Source organism: Gossypium hirsutum, chromosome D06, assembly GCF_007990345.1.
Source record: "Gossypium hirsutum isolate 1008001.06 chromosome D06, Gossypium_hirsutum_v2.1, whole genome shotgun sequence".
NCBI lineage: Eukaryota > Viridiplantae > Streptophyta > Magnoliopsida > Malvales > Malvaceae > Gossypium > Gossypium hirsutum.
The window spans coordinates 29017837-29036258 of record NC_053442.1 but is presented as its reverse complement, the minus strand read 5'-3'; the positions used below and the strand labels follow the sequence as shown (position 1 = coordinate 29036258).

The following is an 18422-nucleotide window of genomic DNA, read 5'->3' as shown; positions in this document are numbered from 1 at the left end:
CATTCGCCTCTGAATTGATAGATTACTAGTGTTGAATCCGCATATAGTTCCAACATTTTGATCTTGCATTCTATAGCCACATGAATACCTACGATACAAGCTTTGTATTCTACCATGTTATTTATGCAATCAAAATCAAGTTTACTGGTGAAAGTATAGTGATCTCCGTCTAGAGGTACCTGATAGCACTAGAAAGAACATAAGTTTTCCCCTTACTTATTGGTTAAATTGTTCCCATTTAGTTATCCTTAGCATACATTTTAGCATTTTCAGTTTAGTAAATTCCATTTTATAACTCAATGATTCCTAGCCTATTTTATACTTAATTTTTCTATCTTATTGCATTAATGTCGCTGCATGAGTTAATCCCAAATTGCATCCAGAATTGTCACCGCACCTGACAGATGTCCACATATCACTACATGGGTTAATTCCAATTTATGTTCAGAATTGTCGTCGCACCTAAAAACTATCTAGAAAAGAACCAGAATTACGTAAGCTATCCAGTCTGGCATAACCAACCTGTACGAACAAGGACAGAATAATTTTAGGGAAACAACACCTGCACTGTGGGGGAAGGACATAAAAGGTAAACATGAGAAGAAAAAGTGGCCTTCTTGAGTGGTTTTTCTCCATTATCATCTTCATCACCTGACCTTGAAGCTTGCAGCCATGGCAGCTTAAACCTTTCACAGATGAGCCAACATGAAAACTAGATGCAGACTAGCTCTTGACGAGGAGACCTAAGTGCGCAACAAGAGGTAATAGAGAGATTCAATCAAGTTGTCTAGGGATAGTATTATGCATTCAAGTCTTTCTTATTTCTTTCTAAATGTTGAAGATTACTCTCTCATTTCTGGTTGTATGGAAGTACTAATGAATTCTTGGTAAAATGTTATCTTATTTACTTGCTTTTATTGTTTAATCTTGGGGTTTGAATTTTTTTACACGGAGGTGTTATTGCAGTCACTGACACTCGAAGGTGCAGCAACAGTTTGAGCCAACAAGCATTACAACGAAAGTTGAGTGAGGATTATAGGAATTTAGCCCACTTGTTCTTAATAGTGTCATTCTGCCATCATCGGAATGTGAGGTTAATATGAATAGTTAAGTCTGAGATTAAATGGAGGAGTAACGCTGAGTAAGATATACATTGAATTTTATTGCATCGAAAATCACATATACTTTTATACTTTGTGAGCACTTAGTATTCTGCTGAAAATTCATGTTGGGGATCCCAATTTATCACCATCATATTTTATTTTGTTGTCTTTAAAGTTATTGCATCGACCACTATCCTCACAATTCATCACATTTATATGAAGTTATTGTACTGGCATTAATAGACAAAAGACACCCATCCCTGTGGGATCGATATTCGACAGACTCACATCTTTCTACTATACTTGCATCGACAATTTATGCTTACACAATATTGCTGTGACGTTAAATAGTCGGTCAGTACCAAGACTACCCCAACTCTGTTGCCCATGGCATTTGAGGCACCATCAAAATTTAGTTTCCAAGGATATTCTCTTGGAGCACCTTCTTCAGTGTTTGCAACATACATCAGATCTTCATTCGAGAAATTGAAATTTAAAGGCTCGTAATCCTCTAGAGCTCTGCTAGCTAGGAAATCTACTATTGCACTCCCCTTTATTGCCTTCTGGTTTACATAGATTATATCAAATTCGGAGAGAAAAATTCACCATCGAGCCATTTTTCCATTCAATGGAGTCGAATCCATCATGAACTTTAGAGGATCTATTTTTGAAATAAGCCTAATCGTATGATACAACATATATTGTCTTAGCCTCTAAGTGGTCTAGACCAAGGAGCAGCATAGCTTTTTGATTGGCGAATATCTTGTCTTGCATTTGGTGAACTTCTTGCTGAGGTAATAGATTGCTCTTTATTTCCTCCTCAACTCATAATGTTGGCCTAATACACATCTCATAGAATGTCCAAATATTGCCAAGTATAGTATCAGTGGTTTATTTGGGCTAGATGGCATCAGTACTGGGGCATTGGACAAGTAATGTTTAACCTTGTTGAAGGTCTTCTGGCATTCCTCATCTCATACACTTGGATTATATTTCTTAAGGAGACGGAATATGGGGTCACATTTCTCGGTTAGTTGTGAAATGAACCGGGCAATGTAATTTAATCTTCCTAAAAAACCCCAAACTTTCTTTTGGGTATGCGACAGTAGTAAATCCTGTATGGCCTTAACTTTATCTAGGTCAATATCAATCCCTTTCTCACTAACTACAAATCCCAGCAATTTACCCGATGTGGCCCCAAAAGTACATTTTGATGGGTTCAGCTTTAGCTGGAATTTCCTTAACCTTAAGAATAGTTTTCTTAAGACATTCACATGCTTGCTCTCTGTTCAGGATTTAGCAATCATATCATCAACATAAACCTCAATTTCTTTGTGCATTATATCATGAAACAAAGTCACCATGGATCTTTGATATGTTGCCCCCACATTTTTCAGTCCAAACGACATCACTTTATAACAAAACATTCCCCACATTGTTACGAATGTGGTCTTCTCCATATCTTTCAGATGCATCTTTATTTGGTTATATCTGGAAAAACCATCCATGAAAGAGAATAGTGAATGACCTACCGTGATGTCCACTAAAGTATCGATGTAAAGCAACAGGAAATTCTCCTTCGAGCTAGCCTTATTTAAATCCTTGTAATCTACACACATTTGTACTTTCCCATCTTTCTCAAGGATGGGGACTATATTGGCTACCCACTCCGAATATTTGACCACTTGTAGGAAACCAACATCGAACTATTTCTTGACCTCTTCTTTTATCTTCAACAGTACATAAGGCCTCATCCTTCAAAGTTTCTACTAAATCGGCTTGCATTATTCCTTTTTGGGAAGCTTGTGTCTCACAACATCAATACTTAAACTAGGCATGTCTTGATAGGACCATGCGAATAAATATTTGAATTCTTAGAGTAACTCAACAAGATCTCATCTTGTTTCTATAGTGATGCAAATTCTGATTTTCACCTCTTTCTTTTCTTGTTCATCCCCTAAGCTCACAATTTCTACTGATTCTTTGTAAGGTAAGAACTATTTCTCATCTTGCTCTACCATTCTTAGCAGATCAGGAGAAAAGTTACAATCTTAATCATCTTTGAAGTCCTAAGGTTCTTCTAAACACATATCCTACTTAAAAGGAGACTCTAAGTCAATGGTAGCATCACTCATATCATTGATATCCAGAGAACTGTTATTGGAACAAAAGGAGACTCAAGGAACAAATGATTTATGAATGATTAACTGTGTGGTATAGGTATGAATGTAATGAAAAAATAATAGAATATTTGTCAGTGGGACACAAAGATGCATTGTTTTCATTAAAATAAAAATAGTGGACATGCGCCTTTTCACAAAAGGATCTCTATTTCTCCCAAGCTTTAGAGCAACAGGTGTGTTTTCAACATTACTCTAAAATATTCCTAAAAACTACAGGGATCTCCTCCACAATCTAGTTGTTCAGAACACTTTCGGGGGTGTAGGGACAAATTCTTATTAGGTTCCCTTCCTCAGCTTCCTTTTTAGATATAGTTTTGACGCTTAAACTTTCCAACATTCTTCCTACATTTTTAGTTATCTGGTTTTCTTTCTCTACCATTTTTCATTCAGGATAGATGACTTTTTCTGACACGAATGTTTCAAATATATGAGGAAAGATCATTGGTTCCCACTTGATCTCTTCCCCACTCAGTCACGCCTTCTGTTTCTACTATTTCTTTTCCAGTTCCTTCCTCTTCTGTCTTACATTTGGCTTGTACCTTAGGCCTGTAATGGCCTAAATTTAAGGTTATTGGAACAGTGGTTTCGGGACCACAAATTCGATGAGGAAAAATTTATTTTTATTATATTTCTATGGCCTAAAATTTCACGAAAAGATTTCGTGAAAGTTTCGTTCAAAAATTTTAACGTTTGGGCACTCAATTTAGTCAAAAGGACTAAATTGTAAAAAGTGCAAAAGTTGAGTTTTATATGTTAGAGGTGTCCAATTGTTATGAAATTTTAAATTGGAGGCCTTTATATGGTAATTAGACCATTAGTTAAGTTTTTGGACAAAAATGGACATGGTTAGGCCTGTTTTTAAAGTTTTTCATTAAGGGCATTTTAGTCATTTAGTTATTAAAATGAATTAAAAACAAAATTAAAAGCCAATTTTTTATCATCATCTTCATTAGGCTGAATTTAGCAAGGAAAGAAGCCATATTTAGGGTTTTTAAGCTTCCAAGCTCCATAGTAAGTGATCCCAAGCCCCATCTTTAATGCTCTTTACATTTTTGAGATCCTGGTAGCTTAATTTAGCCTATTCTAGCAATAATTTAACCTAGGGTTCATATTTGGAAAAATACTCATAGGTGAAATGTGTTTATTTTGATGTTTTGTGGTGGAATATGAAGCTAGAAATTATGTTAAACAACTTTTGCTAAGCGATTTTAAGTGAAAATGAGTAAGTTGACATAATCGGTAAAAATACCTAATGCTTATAAGTAAGTGTTAGAGTGGGAATTTAATGTTTCCATAGAAGGGGAAAATGTTCAGCAGGTCATAAAACATAATAATATGAGATGAAGTTTAATTTCCGAGCCTTGGGGCAAAAATGTAATTATGTAAAAGTTTAGGGGCAAAATTGTAATTTTTCCAAAGTTAGAGTTGAGGGCTGTTTTGATAAATGTGAGTATTAAATGAGTTAAATTTGCTATTTTAGATCAAGAAGAATGAAACTCAAGGTTAGACAAAGGAAAGAATAAAGTTGAAGGCTAAGTTGGTGAATTTGGCTATATTTTGTACCGAGGTAAGTTTACGGTAAATAAATACAATATTTCAATAATTATTAATATTTTTATTTTCCAGCAATTTGCATTTATTTTATGAATTTATTTAATGTTGACTCAAGTATGAGATGACAGAGAATCGGTGTTAAAAATCCCCGTTGAAACATGAGGAATGTATCGGATACAAATTTCATGACATTTGGGTAAAGAGGTCCCATGTAAGACCATGTTTGGGACATAGCGTTGGCCACATGTAAGACCATGTCTGGGACATGGCATTGGCACCGAGATGAGAGGTCCCCTGTAAGACCATGTCTGGGACATGGCATGGGCACCGATATGAGAACATCCCATGTAAGACCATGTCTGGGACATGGCTTTGGCATGTTATTATCAGAAAAGACCCAAGTATCCTTATTATTCCAACGTGGCTCAACGGGCTAGTAAACGAATCATGTTAATAAAAGTTCATTTAAAAGCATAAATGGCAAGCTCAGATGAGTTATAAGAGTTAAGAACTTACTATATTATCAATTGATACTCAATGTTTCAGCAAGATAAGAATAAGTTACGATCATGAGTTAACTAAGTAAACCAGTAAGAGAACGAGAATGAGATTAAATAAAGAGTAAACTAGAGATCTTGACATTTGAGTTTAATTATTTGTGTTAAATGTTGTTATTTATTTGCTAGTAAACTTACTAAGCTTTATGCTTACTTCTCTTATAGTATTGTAAAGCTACTTTTGGGAACTTAAAGACATCGGAGATCGTCCACACTATCAACGACAACAACTCAGTATTTTATGATGAACCATGTTTGGGTTATGGCATGTATAGGGACTTAGTTATTTTGAATGTTTGTATTTATGATTTTGCTAAAGAATGATATGTAAGTATTTGATGATGAATGGTTGTCAAAATGGCTAAGTATGAAGGTGTTTTATGTTACAAATGTTTAGGTGATAAATCATGCATAGAAATCATGAAAGAGTAAAATTTGCAAAGAAACAGATTTCAAGCAGCAACAGTGACGTGACTTTGAAAAATCACCTAGGATAGTATAAAATTAATTTGAAAATGAATGATATATATAATTAAATCTTATTGAGTCTACTTTCATAGAAAAATAATGGTGTAGAAAAATGAATTTTATATTTTAAGATATGTGAATTTTAGTGAGATAGGGTCTGAACTATTTTTGGAGTCCTCTGTTTTGAGTTTAGAAAATCATTAAAAATTTTAAAAAAATGGTTATGAGTTGTATTTTATATTTCTAGATTCCTTATTGAGTCTATTTTCTGTAGAAACAAGTGAGAACACCATATGAAAATCATACAATAAGAAAGCTTATTTTTAGTGACAAGAGGTCAGGATAGTCGAGTGGTGAAATAGGGGAGACTTTAACTAATAAACTGTACTAATTGGCTAAACCAAAAATTCTGAAAAATTTATGGTAAGAATACATATGAGTCTAGTTTCAGGGAAAATTTACGAATTTAAATTTCGAATTTCGTAGCTCAAGTTATATCTAAATTAGTAACTTCTGCGCAGGTGGACAGCTTTGTTGTGAATAGTGAAATTAATTTCAAAGGTAAAATTTTATGCCCTGAATTTTTAAGTTAAGTAAAGTAATGCCTCGAGCTCAAATCCGGCAATAGTCTCGGGTAAGGGGTGTTACAAGGCCAAAGCGATCCTGTTTATCCATCAACATTGGTGCATTAACCCTTCCTTGGAGATATTTTCCAAGTCCTCTCCCTGACAAAGCTTCCTTCCCAACTATCAATTGCAAACCCATCCTTGTGGTTTTAGATACTTTTGGTGTGGGGATCTTGCTTCCTTTAGCAATAAAAGTTGCATTAGTGAATTCCAATGATCGGAAGGAGCATTCCACAGCATCTTCATCTACCCCTATGTAGGGCACGTCACTAGTCACAGATGCAATGATGTCTTCCTTGACATTTATCGTGACTAACCAACCTTCTGTCACCAACTTCAACTTTTGATACAGTGATGATGACATTGCCCCTGCTAAATGAATCTAAGGCCTTAGTTTTACCATGAGTATTGTAGCGATGTTGGGTTTACAGATTCTCTTTAGTTTCTAAGGTAACTGTCGTAATTTTTGGTTAATTAGAGGATTTTTCATGAAATTTAATGCATGTAATGAAATGTAATGCTAATAAATGGAAACATTGATTCTAGTTCAATTCTATTATAACAACTTTACTAGAAAACAAGTTTCTTTACATAAAGCAGATACATGTACGGCCTCTCCTTAATACTCAAAACTTTAACTTTCCCAATAAGCCAAGTAACTCTCGGCCCCAATCCAACTCCAATTCATATTTTAGTCTTTGAACGACTAGGGTTTGCAAGTGGGCAGCCACTTCTCGTACTTAAGCCAAAGCTTCCCTCATAAAATGGTCCCTATCTTTGACCTGCACCTCCAGCAGGATGTCACTTTCCTCTTGTTGCCTTTTCTCTAACCATATCCGCACGGTCGTATTTTCTTCCACTTTATCAAGAAACCTCTTTTCCATGACAAGCTCTCTATTTAGCAATTGAACACAAATCAATACCTTTCCTCTAAGATGAAAATGCAATGCAACCACAGCCAAAACAAAACGAAACTAGTCAGCACATTTTGTATAAAGCTTGAATACAAAGCAAAGAATAACAATTAAAATGTTTCTTCTTTGTAATCTATTTTGGTAACCGCTAAAGGTTTGACATGGTTCTACCTAGGGCAGGCTCTTACGTTTCATTACATACGGTTTGGTTCTAAAGTAAAGGTAACTGGATTGGTAGATTCCTCAATCCTCACCCATTATAGACTTGTACGGACTGAGTTTAGTTTAGGGGAATACATTTCCATATGGATACACGAAGGTGAAGACCTCATGAAGACATAGGTACGGATGTATCCTGAAAGTGATCCACTATCCTACATGGAGGTGAAGACCTCACAAAGGAGTAACTTCTCACTCCCACTTAAGAAGGGCGAAAGACAACGATTATGTCATGCAATATGTGAAACTCTAAAGAAGAATTCTTAAACCTCAACAAAAAATAAGACCATACGTCTAAATCACTATGTAACCCGAGATTATTAACAATGACATTCACACATTTCAACACCAAAACAAGACACGAACAATGAAATGCAAGAAAAGGATCGCTAATTTAAACCAAATTCTCAATTTTTGACAAAAAGACCAAAAAGTAATGAACTCGTGGCTTGACTCTTTTATGCCCCCAGCGAAGTCGCCAAGCTATCGAAACCTTTTTGGAAATTGACTTTTTATTTTAAAAACGAAGACGGAGTCGCCACCAATCCTTTTATTAGGTATGATTGGACCACCTCGAAACTTAATCATTTTAATAAAGGGTAGATTTACCAAAATGATAATTTTCGGTCTACAAAATCTTGGAAATGGGTTCAGCAGTCGGTTACATACGAGGAAGGAATCGCACTCTCATAACGTCCAAAATTAGTACCTAATTGATTACTTGATGTCTTAGTGTCAAAGATTGAGAATTTGAAGAGAATTTAAAATGTAATCCCCTTTTACATGATGTTATTTGATGACATCTAAAATAAATTTTAAGGAGGAGGCTTTCTTATTTCGGGTTGACCAAGACGAAAAGTCATGTCCCGAAAGTTGGGGCACAAGATCTTGAATTCTCGAAAATAAGAACGCTTATCGATTAATTATTACCTTTATCTTATATGTTTTTAATTTTAAAAGGATGTTCGATTATTTTGGTTCAAGGAGAAAGTTGTACCCCGTAAGTTAGAGGCACAACTTCTCGGATCTCTAAATAAAGAACATTGCCTCGTTTTTAATTATTTCTTATGCGTTTGCGCAGAAAAACGGATGAATGTATGTAGCAGTATTTACAATATACGATGATGGCAAAATTATGACATTAACAAAATAACAACATAAATAATGAAATAAAATAAATATAATATAATGAATATAACAATAACAAATAATAATGATAATAGTTATTCAATTAATAATACTATATAATAATGATAATAGTAGTGAAATAATATAAAAAGGTATGATGATAATATAATTATATCCAAAATAAAATAATACTAATAGTATTAATAGTATCAACATTTAAAAATAAAGGACCAAAATAAAATAATCAGGAAATTTGAGGGCAAAAATGTAAATTATGCAACTTAAAGGTTAAAAATTAAAAAAAAAGTACAATGACTTAATTATATAAACAGAGGACTAAATTGAAGCTATGATAAAACTTAAGGTATAAATAAATAAGAATAGAAAATAAAAGGGTTAAATTAAAATACAATAAAAATGCACGGACCAAAGGACAAATAACCCCAACCTCAGTACACCTATCACTCCCTAAAGGGTCGACAGTCTAAGGACTAAAATGAAAAAAAGTTAAAATTAAATGGTGTAATTTGAAAAGAAGAAAAACATCAGGACTACATTATGTAGTGCTTAAAAGAGGAGGGACCTGGGTAGCAAATATCCCAACCTTTCAAAAGGATCTTGAGGGGATCTGGGTCAAGTTGTCGGATCATGCCTAAAACAACGTCGTTTTGGGGCTTCTGAAGCCAGGCCAAAACGATGTCGTACCAGTGCCCTATTTAAGTCAAATATTTTTGAAAAAAGTCATATCTCCCATTGTTTAAAAAAAATCTTTCTTCCTCTTTTTTTTCTTAGACATCCTCTCCCCCTCTGATCCCAAGGCCATCACTACTCCGTCGAGGCCAGCAGTCATCGGCGACGGCAACCGTCACCTCCAGTGGCCGAAAAATAAAAAAGGGCCCTTTTCACCCTTTCAAGTCCCTGGAAATATATCCAGAGTTAAAACATCCAAAAAGGTTAAGATCGGAGGAAAAATAAGAAGAAACCTTTCGATTTCTACCCTCTCCGACGAGGCCCTCAGTGGAACCCTAAGGGGTTCTGAGGCTTCTCGAGTCAGAGATGGTTTTCGGTGATGGTACAAATAGGTAAAAACTTCCTTTTGTTTATTTTTTTTATATATTTGCTTGGAAAATAAAAGATAAAAGTACCTTTTTTAAGAACTTCGTTGTTTTTTTTTTTGTATTCTCTTTTTTTTGTTACAATAATATATTACAAAATGTTATTTTTTTGTCTTTCTTTTCTCTACTTCTCTGCCTCTATTACTGTTTCTTTGTTTTTGCAGGTGGTGGTGGCAAGGAGGGGTGCGGGTAACAACTAGAGGCGTGCTTGTTGACGTGATAGAGACAACGGCGCTGATGGAGTTTAGGAATTAGGGTTTTTTGTTTAGTTTTTTTTTAGGTTTTGGGCTATTGGGTTAGTATTTGGGTCTGGATAATTTGGGCTTCTGGGTAGTTTAGGTAATCGGGCTAGGGTTAGTATTTGGGTCTTGGGCTTGTATATTTGTAAATGGATCCCTCTTTTCTTTAATGGACTTTTATTAATTTATAATTTTTTGGTTTCTGATTTGGTTTGTTTGGGCTAGATAAAAATGAGCTTCTACAAAAATCATAACTTTTTTTATGGAAATATAACCCTAAAATATATTTTTTTTCCTGTAATTCTTTAGATGTTATGAAAATGACTTGCTAATGCTTGTATTTTTAGTGCTAAATATTAGTTTTAATTGGTATATAAATATCACACTAATTAAGTAATAAATAATCTAAAAAAATAAGTATAGTTTAATATGGATTCAAAGTATAATGAAGTGATAATAACTATTATACTAATAATGAAAACAATATTAATAAAATAATTATAATTTATTTTGAACGTAAAACCTATCTATTAGTTTTATATTTAAGATTTAAGAGAAATTATTAATAAAATAATAATTATCATATTTAAAATTATTTTTATATTTATAAAAATTGATTTAACATGATTAGTTATTAAGATATTTAAAATAAAAAAAATTTATATATAAAAATTATATTTATTTAATTAAAAACTTAGATTTTTATTTTTTTAATTTATGTAATTATATTAAGTGATTTTATATATTTGCAATTTTAATAATTAATAATATATTATGTTTTTTTATGTAGAACTTTTAAAAGATATGATCAAATCAATTAATTTCACATTAACATACTATTATACTAATTTATATTATTTTTATTATTATTGCATAATAATACTAATAATTTATTTTTAATGTTAGTTTAGTAATATAATTAATAATAAAAATTATACTCATCAATTAAAATATTTTTTTAAACTCATGCTTTTATATATATAGATGGATTATAGATTATACGGAACACATGGTAAGCTAATAAAAGTTACATAATTGTAAAAAAGTGTGACCAAGTATTGCTCGAAAACATAATTGTACTGTTGAGAAGAAAAACAAAAGACATCACCAGAAAGTCTTTCTATTGCTTTTGACAATGTCGTGATGACAATACTATCAATAGTTGATTGTACGAATCACTTAGAAAACTAAAACTTTCTCTACATCTTTACAGCAACATATGGTATTTATCAAACTGGAATATTTTATATAGTAACATATTATATGCCTGCATTTAGAGGTCTGCTCCAGAAATTATGCCGTGTAGCTCCTTTGCTGTCCATGTTATATCAGCAAGGCTTCTTAAAGGAACCACCATCTCTTCTGCAATTGTCATTAGCAAGACCCTGCATTCTGCCAAAATAAGGGGAGAGGTCATTTTATAGTTTAAAGCATAATATGAACTTCATTCTGAGAAAAGTAGCTAACCTGAAATTTTACTCAAGTTTAGCAAAGACATTGAAGCAAGAATCTTATGTTGAAGTCGTGCACCATTTTCCAGGCTTTGTTTCAGGTGGGAGATAAGTGAGCATAAGGTCCGCTGCAACTCAGCATCAGTTTGTAAGGGAAGTGCCCTGGTCAACCACGCAACACTAGTTAGGCAGGCAGTCACCAGATCCCGGTTTCCTGACCCTAAACACTTTGAGATTGCCTCTAAAAATGATACTTTGCCACTTCCAACTAGTGATGCTGACAAATTCCTCAACCACTCTGCAATGGCACATTCTTCATCGTCCTGCTTGGATGCAAACCTCAATAAAAATGAATCAGGACTTGAGGAGCAGTGCTCTTATATCTAATATGATTGTTATAGAAGAAAGGAAAAAGAATGGTGAACGCAACCTAGAGAATGAACTTACCAATATAATACTGTCACCAATATCTAAATCCTCTTCCTTTTTAATAGAGTTCACTTCTGGACCATCATTGAACCCAGCTACCTTCAGAATCCAATCCTCTATCAATAACTTTCCTGACAAAGAAAAACGTCCACCCAACATAAGTAGTGCTTGGCAACATTTTTCTCCAACCTCCCCATCAATCAAGCTGCTATCTAATGCTTCTGTAATGGCATCAACAGCCTCTTGTCTGTATAAGCCATATTTTCGAGGATCTACCTGCAGTATGCATTAATCTCAGTCTTGAAACAGGCTTTGTTCAATATTAACAAATGACAACAGAATAAAAGATCTAGAAACAATCACAACATTCATTTCCAAAAGAAACTATAATATGAATCTACTACTAAACCCAAGAAGCTTACCAGCAGATCTATGTTCAAGAAAAGGGTGGCAACCAAGGGTCTTTGGATAGGAGGAGAATTTAGGAGATGATCATGAAGAGCATGCATAATATTCATTATCTCTTCACTCTGTAACTCACTTAGAAGTAGTGGGACATATTTCCTCCTGTTATGACGAAGATGAGACTTGGAATCAGTGATAGCTGGAACCGGGTGATGCTCAACCGAGTCAAATATCAAATGAAATCTCACATTTTCACTCTTATATACGTTTGCTCAAGTGTTATTATTATATTTTTCTTTAATGTCATTTCCACAATAGGGGAACTTTATTGACAATCTCCCTACACTTCTCACACTATCTAAAAGTAATATTGATAGATTTCATAATTTTTATTTCCAATTATTTTATAACATGTTAAAACACAACAAAATGACAAGATAGACAGAATCTTTCAAAAAATATTGGACAAGTCATCAATAGTAATAATAATACTAGTTAGGAAAGAAAATCATAACATGATTAAGGGGAGTTTGAGTTCTAAGTAAGAAAATGGAACAGGAATTTCTGAAACTCCTGCTAGATCTCTCCAACCTCACTAGGAATAGGATATATACGCATGCTTTCATTCCTCATTTGACAATGCACACACTGACAACGTGAGGAGAGTGAAGTGGAGTGGAAAGATTAGCAGGAACTTTTGTGAGAGTTGAATCGAACACTTGCATTACAATTTTTTTCCTATCTACCCTATCAGTGCTGCACAGAATGGGAAGGAAGCAATCATGTCGAAACTGTCATAGATAGATTAAATATCACAAACCTGCTCAAGCATATCAGTTCTGTAAGTAACAATACCGCATTTGTTCTCAAGTTAACTTGCTTGCTGCAAACCAGCTCAAATAGACATCTTATGTTAACGTCTCTTGCTATGTGATATCTGCAAACTGAATCTGCTTCAATGCAGCAGGAAAGAACTGCTGCAATACGTATTTTCTCTTCCACATTTCCAGCTTTAAACCTTTGAAGAAGAAATGGTAAACCCCCAAGAGAAATTAGGTGTTTGGTATTCCTTGTTCTTTCTTCTTTGCTTAAAGTAGTAAGAAATTGGTCTAACATGAATATAGCTGCTTCCTCTCTCCCTGGTAAGCCATTTTCCCTTGAGTTACCAACTATCAGAAAGGCCAATGCCAAGTTTTTCCTACAAATTTCCAATTTCCAACTATCGATTACATGTTTCAAAATAATGTTGGTTAGTGGAACAGACAGATATTCCAACAATTTTCCTGTTACTGGACAAGTTCTGTTTCCCTGATCAAACCACTCCTTGATGGCTACTCTCTCAAAGGTTTGACCCGTCTCCAGGGTCACTGGGTCTTCGAAAAACTTTCCTGTCAGAGGGCAAATAAAGTCATTGCGTATGCTTGAGAATGAGGATTCTTCATGAAAACGTCTGTAAGTTTCATGCAACTCTGCACCAAGACAAGATCGATATGAGCTATCAATTCAAAACCTTGAATATAAAGCAAAAGCATTCATAACGTATTCCCCTCAACTTACCTTCAAAAGTAGGCCTGACTGTAGTTGGCTGCTCCAGTGAAATAAAAGAGCTTAGTAGTAAATAAAACACAGCAAGTATACTAAAGATAAAAATGGAACAGGGTTAAAAAAATAGAAGAGTTACATTTGCAATAGAATTGTGGTGCGGATCCTCACTAAGATTTGGAGGACCAGAGAGAGTAAGATCATATGTGATCCTAGTTTGTTGCAACTCAAATGCAGGTTGTGCTAGCCTCTTGAGCATGAGTTCATTGGCAGTTAAAAGAACAGGTGCATGCAGCTTATCATAATCTTGTGCAGTTGACTGCAATGTATTATAAGCTTCTTTTACTTGCAGTATACTTGGTCCTGGCAGTCTCCATTCTTCCTCAGCTGTTGAGGAGCTGCCATCTTCCTGCAGCATATTTAAATTCTGAAAAGGGTTGCTTAAAAAAGAATTGTCTGACATTTCTTTTTTTATTATATTTGACTTTGTCCTCTTTTGCTCAATCAATAATGGACACTGCAAACATGTCAAATACAGCATGCAACAGAATACACTATAGTCCTGGACATTACGAAATGCAAAGATATATGTATTAGGGAACAAGGCTTGACCATGTAGTGTATTGGACCTTTGTGAAAAAGGAGAAACAATAAACTGTAAGTGAAAGGAAGGAAAAAAGGGCCACACGAATTTGCAAAGAAAAAAAAAATGAAGGTTGATGTTTGTTGAAAGTTACTTACAAGAAAGGATGCATCATCCTGCGGACTTTTGGAGGAAGCTTCACCATTATTTTGGTATGGATATTTAACTGTCTCTGAAGAGCATATTAATGTTTGTTTAACATAAATAGTAGAGCCATCTGAGCTTCTCCCACATGTATCATAGTAATGTGACTCATTATCTTCGATTTCCTCTAGTCCAGGTTTACTGGATCGTCCAAATACAGCATCATATAACTTTTTACTCACCATTGGCTGCGCTGAACAAGGACTAGTTGGACTAGCTAGATCTGGAGAATGAGCAAGTGAATCCTCATGCTGAATGTTTCCAACTGATATGGATGGAACATGGATGGAAGGAAAAGGAGGAGCTTCAACCCCCACTGAGAGCCAATCCTTGTAATAAGCAGCTATTTGGTAAGTGCTAGAATCCATAATTTCATTGTACACTTTCTCAAGAAGCTTCAGTTTCCTCTCCCTGTTTGGTGCATCTGATAGAGAACTAGCTTCTTGATTGTACCAACCCTTGAGATGTGAAAGATGTGGAAAAAATACATCTTCCCACAGTTCAGGCAACAGATTCATCCGTGCCTGAGTAGGTGAATCACAAAACACTTGCAAAAGATGCCTTGCAGAAATCCTGTCTTTCTTTTGTAGCTTATATATCACACTGAGGTAAAGATGAGCGCATGAGGACAGCATAGCATAAGGAGCCCCATGCACGAAGCCATCCTTCAGATCATTTGAGTTCAAACCAGTTATCACACTAAGCTGCAATGAAGCTTTTTTCAATTCCCTTGCACTTACAGACTCTCTAACAGCTTTTTCTACAATCTGAATTGCTTGTTCAAGGTTGACAATGACTTTTTCTTCAATGTCATAGTCTTGTAATCTGATAAAGTTGAAGGAAGAAAAACATTTGAGATGAAGGGCAGTCTGAAATTCCTCATCTTGGAGAAAGCGTTCAATATAGACACTTAAGATGGATACAATAGCTTGAACAGCAACTTCATCGAGTGCAGGTTGAGGAACTGTTGGTACCAAATCATCACACTTTTCGGGCTGGCCATCTTTATAGCTTTTTCTATTTTGTGATCCTCTATTAGATATGTCATAAGCAGCACCCTGCTGCTTCAGGCTGTTTTGTTGCTTATCACTATAGCTTCTTCGGCTAAGTAGATGTTTAGTAGAAGCATTATCATTCCTCTTATCTCTTCTCCCTAAACTATGTCGCCCTACCTTGGCAAATACATCCTTTACTCTCTCAGTTTCTTCCTCAACAATCTCAAAATCTCTTCCTTCAAGTCTGCCTTTATTTTCTTTCTTCAATTCAGCATTCAGTTTCTCTCTTCTAACAAGATAATCTCTTGGCCTCCTATGTGTAGTACTATCACTTGTTGACAATTCACCTTTCAAGCTATACCGAGATTCATCGGACCTTGTTCTCTCAGTCTTAACTCGGTAGCTAAATGGAGAATCTGTCTTGCTCGAAGATTCTAATCTGTTGGATGATCTGGATTTCGTGACTGATTTTCTTCCTCTAAACCCTTCCTCTGCAAGAAGTTCCTCCAAAGATGATGCCATATCTTTATGCTATTAGAGTTCCCCACTGTATGCTGAGTACTGTTGCAAAGATAAATTTGAGGAGACCAGAAATATAGTACTCGTTGAAATCAATTGTCTTCTATCAAGTGTCCATTAAAAGACAAGATGATTCAAAGAAGGCCAACAACATGCAACCAATAACATCAAGTTGGAAAGAAAATTGAGTTGATTTAGGCCATATAATAGTAGTCTAAATAGCCACAAAATTACTTCATCTGAATGAGATTTGATTAGAATACATTCATTTTTTCCATTCAAGGGAAAACTCCATAGAAATTTCACTACTAAATGCTTGCATTTGGGCCAAAAGAAAAACTCTACTCTAGCAATGCTTGACCAGAACGTCTTGTAGACCTACCTTTTGAGAAACAGAAAGATAAATATGGTGAAACTACCTAAATTACCTTACTAAAGTAAACATTCAACAATAAAATGACAGTATTTTCCATCAAAATAATGAAAAAGAAAACCCCTTTTTTCTATCTACTTCAAACTTACTTTCAATCAATTAAAAAGAAAAACATAAACAGGAAATAAAAAAAGTACAGACACCTACTTTTCACTCATAAAATCCACTTTTCAATCTCATCCAACAAGTTGGAAACAGAATTCAACAGAAACTGGAAACTCAAAACCTGCTAATGGACAGTATAAACCGAGTAGAGGAGACTTAGTGGGTGGAAAGCAAATATGAAGAATAATGAAGAGTCGTAGGATGTTAAAAGAATGGAATATATAAGCAGGAGATGCTGAGAGAGGAAAAGCCAAGGGGTTATGTATGAGTTGTTGTTTCTGTCTATTAAAAAAGATGGGGACTGCAAAAGAACAGACGGAAAAGAAAAGCCAAAAGGGAAGGGCGGATATGAAGGGACATACCACTGGGCAATAAGGCAAGAGCTTTGGCTTCGTGACTGACAAATGAAAGCAGACAAAATGGAGGCAAATTCTCTCCACCTTTGTAATGTAGACAATATACGTGTTTCGTATTTCCAACTTTTCTTTTGTTTATTAATCAATTTACGATTTCAACAGTCTTAACTGCCGCCTTTGAGTCGCTATCTTTTCTTGCATTGTATCCTTTCCCTGGGAATTAGCCGGTTGCTAACCAAAAATAATCCTTACATTCCCTTTGACCCACATCAACAATTATAATATTATAATAATAACTGGATCCCATTGTTAATAACTTATGTTTAATATTTATTTACAATAATATAATTTTAGAATCAAAGGAATTTATATGGTAACATTAAATTTGTTAAATTCATTTTAATCCTTATTTTTTTAAGAAATTCTAATAAAATATCAAATTTTTTCTAAAAAATGTTAATTCTTTTTTTAATAGATTTATTAACTTTCTGTCACAATTTTATAAAAATTTGTATTAAAAATTATATTTTTAAAAAATCATAATACAATATTTTTTTAAAAAAATTGGTAATTCCTTTTCACTTTATAAATCTATAAGCTTTTTTATTATTTTATAAAATAATATTTTTCATTTTAACATTTTTAATACAATCACTTAAAACTCAATTAATTAAATATTGAATTAAAAAAACATAAATTCAAAAGAGTCATTAAACAAATAACCAACATTTGTTTTACAAATACCATTTCTAAAATAGAAAATGCAAGGATTAAATTATAAAATGACTTAATATACGGCTCACCTCAAAATATATAGGGTTGGATGAAATAAATAATTAAAAAATGATTAGGCTTGATGGTTAATGCTTAGTGCACTCTTTAGAAGTCTTTGGTTCTATTCACTCTTCTTCCATTTCTTCAATTTTTATTTTCATCAAATTAGGATAAAAAATCACTTAAAAACAAATATTATTTGGAGTAAAAACCTATTAAGAGTGGGCAGCAGCCCAGTGGTTAAACATCTACAAATTTCCCTTGCGATATACTTTAGACTTTAAATTTTTGCAAGATTAACTATAAACACCTAAAGTAGACGTGATAGGGGTAGAGTCACCCACTGTTCAAGGCGAGAACTCGATTCTTTAGGAGGAGTAGGTTGAAAATACTACCCTAATGGTGGTAGAGGCTATGAGAACGACGATGATGTCGTGACACAAGCAATGTTGAGAGTGTTGTAAAGGGTTCTTGGAGCCCAAACTGGAACGGGGAGTCGTGGATCCGTTGTGCAGAGACT

The 18422-nt window shown here is 34.3% G+C and overlaps 1 protein-coding gene across 6 annotated transcripts; it reads right to left on the bottom strand.

Annotated features, from left to right (window-relative positions):
* Positions 1 to 11210: 11210 nt before the first annotated feature.
* LOC107901995 (putative E3 ubiquitin-protein ligase LIN-1) lies at positions 11211 to 17273 on the bottom strand. 6 transcript variants are annotated; one of them, XM_041095862.1, is made up of 9 exons: positions 17135 to 17273; positions 14675 to 16276; positions 14073 to 14360; positions 13949 to 13976; positions 13212 to 13860; positions 12409 to 12553; positions 12005 to 12262; positions 11574 to 11883; positions 11211 to 11498 (listed from the first exon to the last, which is right to left on the bottom strand). In XM_041095862.1, the coding sequence occupies exons 2-9, from the start codon at positions 16235 to 16237 to the stop codon at positions 11380 to 11382; spliced, it is 3360 nt and encodes a 1119-aa protein (XP_040951796.1). In that variant the 5' UTR covers positions 16238 to 16276; positions 17135 to 17273; the 3' UTR covers positions 11211 to 11379. The 6 variants fall into 6 exon arrangements, with proteins under 6 accessions (XP_040951796.1, XP_040951799.1, XP_016683684.1 ...); XM_041095865.1 differs by having other exon boundaries at positions 14073 to 14342; XM_016828195.2 differs by having other exon boundaries at positions 11574 to 11880; positions 14073 to 14342; positions 17135 to 17272.
* Positions 17274 to 18422: the final 1149 nt, after the last annotated feature.